Raw genomic sequence first — 15,204 nt, 5'->3', positions numbered from 1 at the left:
AATGTGCAAGATGTACAAACTCTTACAGACGGTGTCAGAATCGAACCCCAAACTCCATTTGTGGTACCATCATGCTAACTACTACACTATCATGGCATGGTAAATTGGAAGGAGATGCTGGCAGGGATGGTAGCAGAGCAGCAATGGCCTGAGTTTCTGGGAAAAATGAGGAAGGTGTAGGATAGATGTATTCCAAAAACAAAGAAATACAGGTACACAAGTGGCAAAATAATACAACCACGGCTGACAAGGGAAATCAAAGCCAATATAAAAGCAAAGGAGAGGGCATACACAAGGTAAAAATTAGCAGGAAGATAGAGAAGATAGAAGAAGCTTTTAAAAACCTACAGAAAGCAACTAAAAAAATCATTAGTAGGGAAAAGATGAAATATGAAAGCAAGTAGCAAACAATATCAAGGTTGATAGAAAAAGCTTTTATTCGTGTACAAAAAATAAAAGAGAGATGAGAGTGGATATAGGACTGCCAGAAAACGAAGCTGGAGAAAGAATAACAGGGGACAAGGAGATGGCAGATGAACTAAATGACTATTTTGCATCTGTCTCACTGTAGAAGACACTAGCAGTGTGCCAAGTGTTGAGGGGTGTGAGGGAAGAGAAGAGAGTGCAGATACTATAACAAGGGAGAATGTGCTCAGAACACTGAAAGACCCAAGGATACGTAAGCCACCTAGACCAGATGAACTGCCCCCTAGGGGCCTGAAAGAGGTAGTGGTAGAGATTGTGGAGACATTAGTAATGATCTCTCATGAATCATTGGACTCTGGCATGGTTCCGGAAGACTGGAAAATTGCAAATGTCACTCCACTCTTTAAGAAAGCAGGATGGCAGCAGGAAGGAAGTTATGAACCAGTTAGCCCGACCTCAGTGTTTGGGAAGATGTTGGAATCAATTGTTAAGGACGATGTTATGGAGTACTTGGTGACACAGGACAGATAGAACAAAGTCAGCATGTTTCCTTCAGGGAAAATCTTGTCTGTTGAACCTGTTGGAATGCTTTGAGGAGACTACAAGTAGGAAAGAAAAAGGGGATCACATTGTATGTTGTATATTTGAATTTTCAGAAGGCCTTTGACAAGGTGCCACACACGAGGCTGCTTACAAGTTAAGAGCCTATGGTATTACAGGAAAGCTACTGGCATGGTTAGAGCATTTGATGATTGGTAGGAGACAGCAAGTGGGAATAAAAAGACCCTTTTCAGGTTGGCAACCAGTGACTAGTGGTGTTCCACAGGAGTCGGTGTTGGGACTGCTTCTTTTTATGCTGTATATCAATGATTTAGATGCTGGAATAAATGGCTTTGTTGCCAAAATGGCAGATGATATGAAGATTGGTAGAGGGGCAGGTAGTGTTGAGGAAACAGGAAGGATTCAGAAGGACTTAGACAGATTAGGAGAAAGGGCAAGAAAGTGGCAAATGAAATACAATGTTGGAAAATGCATGGTCATGCACTTTAGCAGAAGAAATAAATGTGCAGACTATTTTGTAAATGGGGAAAAATCCAAAAATCTGAGATGCAAAGAAACTTGGAAGTCCTTGTGCAGAACACTCTAAATGTTAACTTGCAGGTTGAGTCGGTGGTGAGGAAGGCAAATGCAATGTTAGCATTCATTTCAAGAGGCCTAGAATACAAGAGCGGTGATGTGATGGTGAGGCTTTATACAGGCACTTGTGAGGCCTCACCTTGAGTATTGTGAAAGGTTTTGGGTCCCTCATCTAGGAAAAGATGTGCTGGCATTGGAGAGAGTTCAGAGGAGGTTCACAAGGATGATTCCGGGAATGAAAAGGTTATCATACGAGGAACACTTGATGGCTCTGGGCCTGTGCTCACTGGAATTTAAAAGGATCAGGGGGATCTTATTGAAACCTTTTGAATGTTGTAAGGCCTAGACTCAGTAGATGTGCAAAGGATGTGTCTCCTGGTGGGGGAGTCTAGGATAAGAGGGCACAATCTCAGGATTGAGGTCGTCCATTTAAAACAGAGATGTGGAGAAATTTCTTTAGCCAGAGGGTGGTGAATTTGTGGAATTTGTTACCACAGGCAGCTGTGGAGGCCAGGTTGTTGGGTGTACTTAATGTGGAGATTGACAAGTTCTTGATTGGCCATAGCATCAAAGGTTATTAGGAGAAGACCAGGGAGTGGGGCTGAGGAGGGGAAAAAAGGATCAGCAATGATTGAGTTGCAGAGCAGACTCAATGGGCCAAATAGCCTAATTTTGCTCCAATTTCTTATGGTCTTATGGTCATACAGTACATCCCAGCAGGTTATGAGGAATTTCACAAAAAGAACTATAAATTTGTTTTATAACCTGAAATTATCATCCACTTCCTTGCTAGCCTCAGCATAGAACTCAATCAGTTCCAATACACAAGTTGGCTAATGGTAAAAATTGTTTGAAATCAAGTATTTTCTTCAGCATTATTCTGCCTCTTCTAGTATGAATGGTCTGCCTGCAACCCAATTCCTATTCAATATGGGTGCTGTTAATAGGAAATTATCCAGGAAGCTACTCTGCAATTAAAGAACTGAGCAAAACAGAAATAACTGAAGGATCGATAAAAACAAATGCCAAAGTTTTGGATCAGGACAACATCCCTGTAATCCCACTCCATTTGGCTCTGCTCTTTTATCCTGACCAATATCTGAGGAGTTATTTTGTGAAACAGCCCAATTAGAATGGTATTCTCAACTTTACAGATATGACAGCCAGACTGATCTCCATTGATTTCTATGTACACTTCACCAATAGGATAAGCTCAACTGGGATAGGCCATAATCAGTGAATATGAATGGCCCTGGAGTTTTCAGCATTAGTTCTGGATCTTATTATATTTTACAATTTCATTTCAAACCTACTGTCAATAAAAGGTACATTCTGTAGACGTGAGGTGAGGGTACTTTTTTTCAGATTATCTGTAACCCTCTGCAGTGTAATAGCTAAACCACACTCAACATTAATGGGGAAAACAAGAGATTCTGTGAACTGGATAAGAAATTGCACCCCAGTAAGCCAATAACATTTAGAGAAGTGGGAGGCAAACTTAGTGATGAGACATTCAATTCCAATTTACATGAATAAATTAAAATTTCACATACCTCACAGTAATAATTTGCCCGAAGTCCAGCTCATAGTTGTTAACTTGTGCAATAAATATTGCTGCCACAGCTTCATACAAGGCAGTGCCATCCATGTTGATTGTAGCTCCCACAGGTAAAACAAATCTTGCAATTCTTCTATCAATATGGTTGTTTTCTAACAGGCACTTGAAGGTAATAGGCAAAGTGGCAGAGCTGGAAATAGATAAGCAAGACTCCAAAGATGAAATGATTTATGCAAGTCTGATTTGCCCTTTGCAATCATATAAAAATTCAAAGGTAACTGCTTAAATTTTCCAATATGCACCCATTCATCCTCAATATTCTTCTACAATAATAACTTGAACAGCTTTTGAAATGGTATATTTGGTAATTAAGCAGGCAAGTCAGTCTCTTGCCTAATTTACTGCACCTGGGAAAAGAGCTTTCCTTTAATTTTCCCACAAAAGCACTTTAAGTTGTTTTTGGCATGAGTCGTAAGCAGAGTTTTAACAAATACGTCATTGACTTAAGCTGCTAAGTATCACACAGATGTTAAAAACAGAAGGATTGATAAATTGGATAATATTGTCTTTTTCCCCCCAAAGAATGAAAGGATTATAGTACAATTCAAGTCAGTTCTATATTTTATGAGAGTTTATTTGCCTTGTGCATTCCTTATGATCATCATTTAATTCTACCTGCTCTGTGTCTAGTAATCATAAAGAGACACTATTCAGTATGTGTGCTGGATATTGAATTTCAAGTACACTTTTCTTATTCTGTTGTAGAACATTCCAGTGAAATGGGGTTAATTCTAAACAAGTAGGTTGATTCTTTTGAATCTAAGTACAGTGGATTCTGGTTAATTGGGACACATCAGGACTAGTACATTTTGGCCCAATTAAGCAACTGCCCCAGTTATCCAGTTTCGTGGAAATAGTTAAAGAGATATAAATAAGACAAACTACCATTTAACTGAGTAGCGATGTATGTATTTAAGTTAAATACTGAGCAAATTAGAATGCTACCAATACTACTGGTGGTTGTCTGTCCTATCTGATGATGACAGGTAACCTTCGTTGGACAATTTTTTTAAAGTGGAAAAGCCACTCTCTTGATCTTGGAATTCCGGGTCCATTGGGACAAGTGGACATCGCAACAGGGGTCTTCCCTGTTTAGGGTGAGTGACCAGGTCTAATTCTGTGCCTCGTCATGCACTTTGCTCTCCACGTAGTGTTGCAGAAACAACTTCCTGGCTGTTGGATCTCACTGTAGATCTCATCCATCCAGTCTGCTGGGCCTGAGTTAATATGCTAGGACAGGGAGATCCCTATCATACTGGGGTATGAGACCAACCGGCTACCCTCACCTGGTTTAGCACAACTGTTGAAGTGGCGTTCTAGGGTGTGGCCACTATCACATGCACACAGCTACTTGCATGCAAACTGGAATCCTGATAAAGGGTCTCGGACTGAAACATCAATGGTTTACTCTTTTTCATAGATGCTGCCTGACCTGCTGAGTTTCTTCAGCATTTTGTGTGCATTGCTTTGGACTTCAAGCATTTGCAGATTTTCCCATGTTTACTATTTAAAAACTGTTTGCTCTAAGCATGGTGTAGTGTCAAACAGCAACAGATGCTTGTTGGAAAATGCTCGGCAACAGTCTCCTGCTCCAATTAAGTGTCATATTGTCCCAAATAAACAAGGGAATTCCCAACTATTTTTTTGATTTGTTTTTCATCTTTAAGAGTTATCCTAAATAAATGCCAGTCCCAATTAACTGATAGACCATCTAACTACAATCTATTGTATTTGAAAAGATCATGCAGCATAAAATAAAATCAGAAAATACTAGGTAAGTTTACTTAGCAGGTTAGGTAGCATCTGTGGAAAGGGAAACATAGTTAACGTTTCACATCTTCTTCTTTCCTTGGAAAACTGAAAAAGAAAGTTGCGGGGAAGGGAAGGTGAGAGAGGAGAGGACAAAGGGAATTTCTCTGACAGGTGGAGGCCAACGTTGTCCAGCTGCTATGGTCAGAAGATTTACCCCCTCTCCACTTCAAAAGGGCAACAATAATACCAGTGCACAAGAAGATCAGTGTGAGCTGCCTTAACAACTATCGTCCAGTTGCACTCACATCTACAGTGATGAAATGCTTTGAGAGGTTGGTTATGGCAAGAATCAACTCCTGCCTCAGCAAGGACCAAGAGGCACTGTAATTTGCCTATCACTACAGTAGGTATACAGCAGACACCATCTCAAAGGCTCTTCATGCAGCCATAGACCACCAGAACAATACAAACACCTATGTCGGAATGCTGTTCATTGACTATAGCTCAGCATTCAACACCATCGTTCCTACAGTCCTGATTGATAAGTTACAGAACCTGGGCCTCTGAACCTACCTCTGCAATTGGATCCTCATCTTCCTAACTGGATGACCACAACCTGTGCAGATTGGTAATAACATCTCCTCACTGATGATCAACACTGGAACACCTCAGGGATGTGTGCTTAGTCCACTGCTCTACTCTCTCTATACCCATGACTGTGTGGCTAAGCATAGCTCAAATCCATCTATAAATTTGCTGATTGTTGGCAAAATCTCAGATGGAGATGAGAGAGTGTACAGGAGTGAGATATACCAGCTAATTGAGTGGTGGTACAGCAACAAACTTGCACTCAACATTAGTAAGACTAAAGAACTGATTGTAGACTTCTGAAAGGGTAAGACGAGGGAACACAAACCAACCCTCATCGAGGGGTCAGAAGTGGAGAGAATGAGCAGTTTCAAGTTCCTGGTTGTCAGTAACTCTGAGGATTTAACCTGGTCCCAACCTATCAATTCAGCTATAAAGAAGGCAAGCCAGTGGCTATATTTCATAAGGATTTTGAGGAGATTTGGTTTGTCACTTAAAACATTCGAAAACTTCTACAGATGTAGTGTGGAGAGCATTTTGACTGGCTGCATCACCATCTCACTGTCTGGTATGGGGGTGGGGGGCGGGTCTACTGCGCAGGATCGAAAGAAGCTACAGAAAGTTGTAAAATTAGTCAGCTCCACCATGGATGATATCCTCCATAGTATCCAAAATATCTTCAAGGAGCAGTACCTCAGAAAGGCATCATCCATTATTCAGGACCCCCATCGCCCAGGACATGCCCTCTTCTCATTGTTACCATCAGGAAGGAGATACAGAAACCTGAAGGCACTCATTCAGCGCTTTAGAAACAGCATCTTCTCCTCTGCCATACAATTTCTAAGTGGATATTGAACCTGTGAACACTACCTCACTTTTTTATTATTTCTGTTTTTGCACCACTCTTTTTAATTTAACTATTTAATATACATAAATATACTTACTGTAATTCTTTTTCTTCTATATTTGTCATGTTTTGCACTGTACTGCTGCTGCTGAGTTAACAAATTTCATGACATATGCCGGTGATATTAAATGCGACTTTGATTATAGAGCTGGTTGGTTAATAGATTATTGAGAGCAATCAGATAACATGCAACATACCTTGAAGAAGTAGCCAAAGCTATGAGCAAAGCTTGAAGAATTCCTCTAATATAAACAATTGGATTTTTCTTAGTGATAAGGAGGTACACCATGGGTAAAACAAGTAGCCCGTGAACCACAAGACCACATACAACTGTGATTGCATAGAAACCCAATTTCTTTCCAATGGCTGTAGGATCATCCATCTCCAATATTTTGCCGGCAATCAGGAATACTATGCCTAATGGGAAATAGCTAAAAGATAGAAAAGTGTAATTAATGAAGCAAAACAAACATGGATGCAAAAGCAAAATTAAAAGACTAGCTCATGATTTAGACAGTCTTTATGTAAAACCATGGGAATGACTGTAAGGATTAAAATGGCTTTCAGAGATAAGAAAAATATTGTTAATCATTGTGTCAGTAATTGATTGGGGGGCAAATATTGGATATTGTCTTAATTACTTTCACGTCTTCAGAGATTTAAGCAAATCTATGTTAAATAACCTATGAACATATTTTTGAAAAATATAATTTAAATAATTCAAAAGTTTAGAATTTTACTAAGATTGCTGTTCTTGTTGGGTAACATAATTGGGAGAAATATTGGGTTCACATTGGGTTGGGGTTTTACTTTAAGAAGTTGGTCGGACATGATGACATTATTACGTAACGAGATTTAGTGCTTGGAGTTCAATAAAATGTGCTACGGGTTTCATTAAACATAAAACACCTCACTTCGTTTTATTTGCAAAAACCTACATTGGTGACCCCGATGCTCTAGGACAATTCCAGAGTTACTCAACACGTTGGCCAATGCAGTCACTTTGAAACTGCTGGAGTTTTGGGAACAAAATGCTGTCGCTTGGTTTGTACAAGCTGAGGCCCATTTTGCTCTGTGAGGAATCACTGCTGAAGACACCACCAGACTTCTGGACTGTCAGAGTTTAAGCATGCCAAATATTTGCTCTCCTTACCCAGTCTCAGTGATCCTAGACCTTCAGAGCTAATGGACCACATGCCATCTCTCCTGAGAAATAACCATCCTTGTTTTATTTTTAAAGAACTCCATGCAGCAAGTGCTTGATAAAATTCGCCTAGCCCTCGCTAATACACCTGTGAAGGACAACTGGGAGCTTGCTAAAATGGCTGATAGTCTACACTCATCTAGGCTGCAGTGCATCATTCCTCCTCCTTTCCCTGCCTCAATAAGACCAGTTAGCAAGGCCCCAAAATAAGGATTCCCGTGCCTGCGAAACAGATGACGCCAGGCCTCTGTTTTTACTGTGCTCGCTTTGTTAGGAGCGCTAGGAAGTGCCAACCGCCTTGCAGCTTCAATAGTGCCAGTGCATCGGGACATCAGAGGTCTGTGAACACCGTGGCTGCCAGGGCCATCTACTGTTCATTACAGAGACCCTTTAGAGGCAATGCTTCTTGTGTGACAAGGGTGCTCAAGTGAGTGTGCTGCCAGTGTCACCTATTGATGAGAAAACAGAGAGCAATGAAACCTCACTGGAGGCCACCAGAGGCAGCAGGATCCAGACTTACGGAACAGGACAGGTGACACTGTGCTTCCATGGGTGACGTTACATATTGGCCTTTGTTCTGGCTAAAGTGGCTAGACCTCTGCTCAGTGCAGATTTTCTGTGTGCCCAATGACTGTTAGTCAACCTTAAGAACTGCCAGCGTGTGAATGTCAAGAAAGTTGGGTCATTACCCTGCTCCCTCATAGTTGGGTCATTCCCCACTATGACTCTGTCAAGCACACGCATTACTGCATGTGAGTTTACTTGACTTCCGGACCAATTCCCCATTCTCACCAAGCCCCCATTCTCCACTACAGTCACAAAAACATGGGGTCAAGCTCCACATTCCCAGAAATGGTCTGCCAGTCCATGCCTGTGCCCGTAGGCTGGACCCAGAAAAGGTGGCAACGTGGAAAGACTCAGAAATGTACGCTGGTCAACTAGCCACTGGGCTTTACCTCTCTGTATGGTCCCTAAGCCCAATGGTGGTTGAACGCCCATGTGGTGATTACCGATGCCTTAATGAGGCCACCACCCCCAATCTACCCGGTCCCACACATGTTTCGACATGTTTAGCTAGAAAATTTATTTTTTTCCAAAGTCGATCTAGTTAGGAGCCACCATCAGGTGCCTGTGTGCTCAGTGGACATTCCCAAGACAGCTGTGATAACCCTGTCTGGTCTTTTTGATTTTCTGCACATTCGTTTGGACTGAAAAATGCAACAAAGAATTTCCAACGGCTGGTGAACTCTGCATTAAAAGACTGAAAATATCTTTTTGTTTACCTGGATAGCATACTTGCCAGCAGTGCATCCAAATTAGAACACGAATCTCATCTCCGCACACTTTTTGAGCAACTTCAGCCAACAGGGGTTGATTATTAACCCTGCTCAATGTCAGTTTTGGTTGTCAACCATTGACTTTCTCAGCCATCGCATCTCCGCAGAGACCCTTCCCATCAAAAGTAGCCGCTATTATGGGTTTCCCACCACCCTGCACTACTAAGAAACTACAGGAGCGTTTAGGTATGGTGAATCTCTATCACCGCTTCATTCCACAAGCTGCTGAATTTATGCTCCCCCTGTATAGTGCGCTTGAAGGCAATACCTCTAATCAAGTGCTTGACTGGTCAGCGGACATGACCAGGGCATTCGATTATACCAAATGAGCTCTTTCTAACGCAACACTACTGGTGCACTCATTCCCCAACGCACCCATAGCCATTACGACTGACACTTCAGCCTATGCTGTGGGTTCTGTGCACGAACAGTTGGTCAGAGGCGTGTGGCAGCCACTCACCTTCTTCAGCCGGCAGCTCCGTCCCCCTGAAAGGAAGTACAGCACGTTTGACCGTGAGCTTCCTGTCTCTATCTAGCTGTCTACCATTTTCATTTTCTTCTCGAGGGACACCATTTCACAGCGTTCTTTGATCACAAACCCCTTGTGCAGGTGATGGCCAAAATATCACACCCTTGGTCTGCACAGCAGCAGTGTCACTGGGTGTACATATTTGAGTTCTCAATGGATATACAACATATCAAGGGTAAAGATAATGCCGTGGACGATTGCCTCTCACAGCCAGCTGTTGAGGTTGTACACATAGGGGTTGATTATGCTGGCATGGCAGCCAACCAAGTTACTGATGCAGAGGTCCAGGCTTACTGAACAGCAGCCATGGGCCTGCAGTTGGCTGACATTAAGTTCAGGAGAGCTGGGGTTTCTCTGCTGTGCGATGTCTCAACTGGTTGCCCTCACCCCATAGCGCCTGCAAGTTGGAAACAGACAGGTTTTGGCTCCATACATGGCCTCTTACATCAGGTCCAGAAGGCTTCGCAGGAACTGGTTGCACCAAAGCTTGTTTGGCACAGCCTCATAAAGGATGTGTGTGATTGGACTGCAGCTTGTGTAGAGTGCCAGCAGGCAAAAATTAACCATCAAGTTCGGGCAGATTTAGCACCTTTTGAGGTCCCTGTCAATGTGGACCTCATTGGTCCTCTTAACCCCTCCCGTGGTTTCACACACCTTTTTACCATGGTGGGCTGTACCACCAGGTGGGCAGAGGTTGTCCGTCTTTGCATCGACGACAGACACAGACGTGGCTTGGTCATTCATCAGCACCTGGGCTGCTTGGATTGGCACCCCATCTGTTATTTCCTCTGATCGCGGTCCCCAATTCATTTCAAACCTCTGGGCTGCGATTGTTCAGTACTTTGGCATTAGGTTACATCACACCGCGGCGAATCACCCGCAGTCCAATGGCCTACGTGAGGGGTTTCACCGCTTCTTAAAGGCTGCTCTGAGGGCTTCCCTGGCCGATGAGTGTTGGCGTGATCATCTCCCATGGGTCCTGCTGGGGCTCAGAACAGCTCCAAAAGAGGACCTGCAGTCGTCTGTTGCTATACTGGCAGACGTCACAAGTGCCAGGTGATCTCATTCCTGATGCCATAACCATCTGGTTGACCTCTCAGGAGCGTTCCACGCTCCTCAGTAATTTCAATTCCTTTCACCTATTCCTTCCTCCCATCATGGCGTACAGCACCCTAGGGTTCCTGTAACCTACATCCCACCTCGTTTATTTTCATCCACCATGATGCACACCAACATCCTCTTAGGCCTCCTTACGATGGCCTCTTCCATGTTCTTGAACAGGGAGAAAAGACTTTTATCATAGATAAGAAGGGTAAACCTGAATGTATTTCAGTAGACTGCCTCAAACTGGCCCACCAAGGTTTGGAGTATTCCGCTGCCGTGGCCCTGCTGCCACGACATGGCCACGAGCGTGTCATCACACCCGTGGACGAGCCAGAGGCTCCTGCTGTTCCTCCACCCATGGAACACAGGCTCTGAGCTGGGCCGCTCGTCCGAGCTCCAGACAGGCTCACAATGCTGGTTTTAGTGAATTCTGGGGGCGGGGGTCGTGGGGGGGGCCTGTGTAGGGTAACATAATTGGGAGAAATGTACATAATTCACAACCACCGCCAGTTGAGTTGGGGTTTCACTTTAAGAGGCTGGTCTGACATGACGATGTTGTTACATAAGGATTCTTAGTGCACTTTTGTGTTTAGGTTTTGGAGTTCAATGAAATATGCTATGGGTTTCATTAAACATAAAATGCCTCACCTTGTTTTATTGGTGAAAACCTACATTCTGTTTCTTTAGATTATTGAATAGAATAGTTCATTCACATATACACATTGGTCAATACACAAGTTGGTCAAAATTATTTTTTCAGATGCAATGAAACACATTACATTATGCATATAAATAATCATTAGTTTTACAGTAGATTGGCACAATGCATTTCAAAGTAACAAAGGAATCTGTAATGTTTTGTAACTTTGAAAACTCATTGAAAGAAAAACATGGGACTAGGATGCATGGGCTTAGTTTTTACTTTAGTGAGGTGCTCACGTATGACATAGTGACATATTGACGTATGGCATTCACGTACTTCTTACATATAGCCTATAATGAATTATGTAAAATATAATGAATGTGACATCAAACAATATATTTATAATATTACTCAAATATTACTAAAATATTAAATAGAGGACACTCCTCCCTGCTTAGCTATAAACTCCAATTCACTATAGAACACAAATGCAATATGTAACTTATTGCTCTCTCGTTATCTTATATATATGGCATACTATATAATACAACTACTACATAGGCATCCACGGCATAGTAAATTTTAAATTGTCCCATTCTGGCCTGAAGATTTAATTGCTATGGAGGATTTCTTACTCTTGTGGGATAACATCTTTCCTGACAAGTGGAGTCAATCTGCCTGGCAGGTGAGACTTGTGGCTGTGAAACAATCTCAGGTTCTGGAGCCTCCTCTGTGGTGGTTGTGGGAGTTGAATCTGGGACTGCAGGAAATGGTTCTGACAGCTCTGGACATTTTTCTTCTCTAGCAACTGACTCTGCTTTGCTCAACAGATCGATGCGTTATCTCAGGAAGACATCAGACACATTCTCCACTGTGTAGGAGAGTGGTCTAGTTCTGATGTTAATCTTTCCAAGTACCCACTTTTGATCACCTGCATAGTCCCTCACCAAGACTGCTTGTCCGGGAGTGAAACATCGAACCTCCTTGTATAAGGAGTCCTTAATTTATCTCAGCTGTTTGTCCTGCAATCTCCTTCTGAGATTGGGTTTGAAGAGATCCAAGTGTGAGCACAAGAGATGATCCACGAACAGGATAACTGGTGAGTAGTTGGTTGTGGAGTGTATTGCATTGTGATATGTAAGGGGGAACCTGTGAACCTCTGATTCAGTGCCAGTATAGTGTGTTCTGCTGACATTGATCAAAGTGCATCCTTTAGACTCTGGATAAACTTTTACCACCAAGATTTTTGCAACTGGGAGATACGGGATGTAATGTGTCTTATTCCGTTCATTTTCATGAAACTGTTGCGTGGCAAATTGTAGTCCATTGTTAATGACTAACAATGTCCTTGAGGAGAGGCTGCTCAACACATCAAGAGTGTGCAAGGCTGTAGTGGAGGCTATTGAAAACTCTTATGGCCACTTTGTAGCTGCATCCACTACCACCGATAAATTTGTGCCCATGAATGCTCCTGCAAAATCCACATGAATCCTCTGTCAGGGCCATTCCCTGGGAAGGAGAGTCGCTGCTCTTGGCATCTTCTGGACGTGTTGCCATTCCAAACAGTGCATGGTGAGCTGCTTGATCTGTAGATCTATCCCAGGCCACTAGACAAAGCCTTGAGGTAATGTTTTCATTTTGACTACAACTAGATGACTAGCATGTAGCTCTTCCAACACTTTAACCCTCAATTTGGATCGTATAACAATGACTCTCAGTCCTCACGTAAAGCAACCACTATCAAGGGCAAGCTCATGCCATTGCTGGTAAAAAAAAATGGGGGAACTGGAATTTCTGTTGCACATTCCAGCCATTTTGGTTTGTCATGTGGACTGAGACGGTGTGGGGTCTTTTCTGGTTTCCCTTTGGATTATCCCTGCCGTAATAGAGAGACTTTTGATTTGCCTTAGGGAGAATATCTCAAGAGAAATGCCCACTTTTGTAAATATTTCAGTTATTTCCCTTTCCAAGGGCAGAAGGGACAATCCATCAGAATTTCCATGATTAGTTGTCCTCCTGAATTTGATTTTTATAATTGTGTCCCCACAGAAACAGATCCCATCCCTGCTTTTGTGCTGCTGCTGTTCGTGGAACACCCTTCTGTGCATTGAAAATGGACACCAGTGGTTGATGATCAGCAATGACAGTAATCTCCCATATAAGTACTGGTTGAAAATTGAGTTGTCATTGAAGTAACACTGAGTGCCTGGGCTCCTTGCAGCACCTGGTCCATTGCTGTCTGCCAGAGTGCAGCTGTTACTCCAAAAATAAGCCTATTATAGCGATAAAGCCCATTGCGAGTGTTTATGGTGAGAAACACTTTGGACCCTCCTTCCATCTCCATCTATAGGTAGGCCTCAGCTAAGTTCACTTTGTTTGAGTATATTTCTCCTGAAAGGTTTACAAAGATATCCTCTATCCTGGGCATTGATCTACTTTCTGTACTGGGTTGATGGTGACCTTAAAATCACCACCTATCCTGACAGACCCATCCTTCTTTGTATTGCCCACGGGCTCCATTCAACCTTGGAAAGAATTCCTTCAGCCCCCACGCGATCTAGCTCACTGGCTACATTATCACGGATGGTAGAAGGAACCAGACGGGCTCTGTAAAACTCAGGTGTGTCATTTTTCTTTAACACTAGTTTACCCTTGATATCTTTGAGTTTTCCAATGCCATCCCTAAACACTGCTGTGATATCATCCAGTACCTTTCCTAGTTCACTTTCAGTTGACTCTGTTGCAGGGGATGTGGCATGCAAATGGTGGATGGATCTCCAGTCAAGTTGCAGTTGTCTCAGCCGATCATGGCCCCACAATGCTGGCCCTCCTGTTTTTGACACATACAAGCCCAATGTGGCTTGCTGGTTGTTGTATTTCACTGTCATGAATTCAATTTTCCACAGGAGTTATCTTTTCTCCATTAAAAGTTCTTTGTTGGATATTTTCAGGCTTCAGTTCAATATCTTTGAAATGCCACTCAAAATTATTTTGTGGAATGACTGAATTCCATATTAATTAATTTGCCATTCACGTCTGGTGCAAGCCATATTGCGTATCTATTGTCCGTTCTCACATTGTAAATCCCAAGGCTTCTCAGTCCTGCAACACTCTCATCATTATCTGATTTTTCATCAACAGCGTGCAAATTGGTGCTCTTTTTGAAACTGCAACTTAAATTTTTATCGTTTTCTCTTTGTGCAGTCCATTTATTTTTGTCTGCCCGACATGCTCTTTGGATGTGTCTTACTTTATTGCATTTTCTGCAAGTTTTGTTTTTAAACCTGCATTGGTCTGGTATATATAAGTCCCTGCCACATTAGTAACACAATTTTTTCAACCAGGCAGGTTTTTGCTTAGATGTTGCAATTTTGTTCACACTCACTTTCATTCCTGACTGCAACTCAATTGTATCTCTGGCTTCTGTTTCCATTGGTACAGCAATTTCAACTGCTCTTCTAAATGTGAATTGTACTTCAGTTATGAGTCATATTTGAATGCTTTCTTGTAAGATTCCTCAAACTAAATGATCTCTCAATACATCATTCAGCCCATCACTGCACTGACAATGCTCAGACAATTTATTCCTTTCACCTACATAATCTGAAATGGGCTCCTCTTTCTTTTGATTCTGTTTATGAAACCGAAGTGTTCTGCAATCAATATTATTATCTGTTAATGATCATAACAAAATTATGATATTTTCCTGAATATCCTGGTAATCCTGTTAAGTACGGAATGACAGAGACATCAATACACATTCATGATACACTGAATTTTAGTGTACTAATATCAATAAAATAGTTGGAAGATGCATGTTACCTTTAATGTTTCTCACCAAAATAAAGATTAGCATTTACTGATCACATCTTCCAAGCATATGAACCATTAAGTTTGTAAAGATGTAAATTAGCTCGGTAATTTCATGTAAACTTATACTTGGCAGCCAAGCTATCTGA

The 15,204-nt window shown here is 42.1% G+C and overlaps 1 protein-coding gene across 2 annotated transcripts in view; it reads right to left on the bottom strand.

Annotated features, from left to right (window-relative positions):
* slc1a7a (solute carrier family 1 member 7a) overlaps positions 1-15,204 on the bottom strand; it is a 90,762-nt gene that overhangs the window by 15,211 nt on the left and 60,347 nt on the right. For both annotated transcript variants that reach the window (XM_063064238.1, XM_063064237.1), the window contains 2 exons: positions 6,626-6,859; positions 3,117-3,311 (listed from right to left, as the gene is read on the bottom strand). In XM_063064238.1, coding sequence (XP_062920308.1) covers positions 3,117-3,311; positions 6,626-6,859 — 429 coding nt within the window. The remainder of the gene's footprint in view (positions 1-3,116; positions 3,312-6,625; positions 6,860-15,204) is intronic.

The sequence above is a fragment of the Mobula hypostoma genome, chromosome 12 (genome assembly GCF_963921235.1).
Source record: "Mobula hypostoma chromosome 12, sMobHyp1.1, whole genome shotgun sequence".
NCBI classification, from domain to species: Eukaryota; Metazoa; Chordata; class Chondrichthyes; order Myliobatiformes; family Myliobatidae; genus Mobula; species Mobula hypostoma.
Note: the sequence above shows the minus strand (reverse complement) of the source record. Positions and strands in the feature narration are given on the sequence as shown.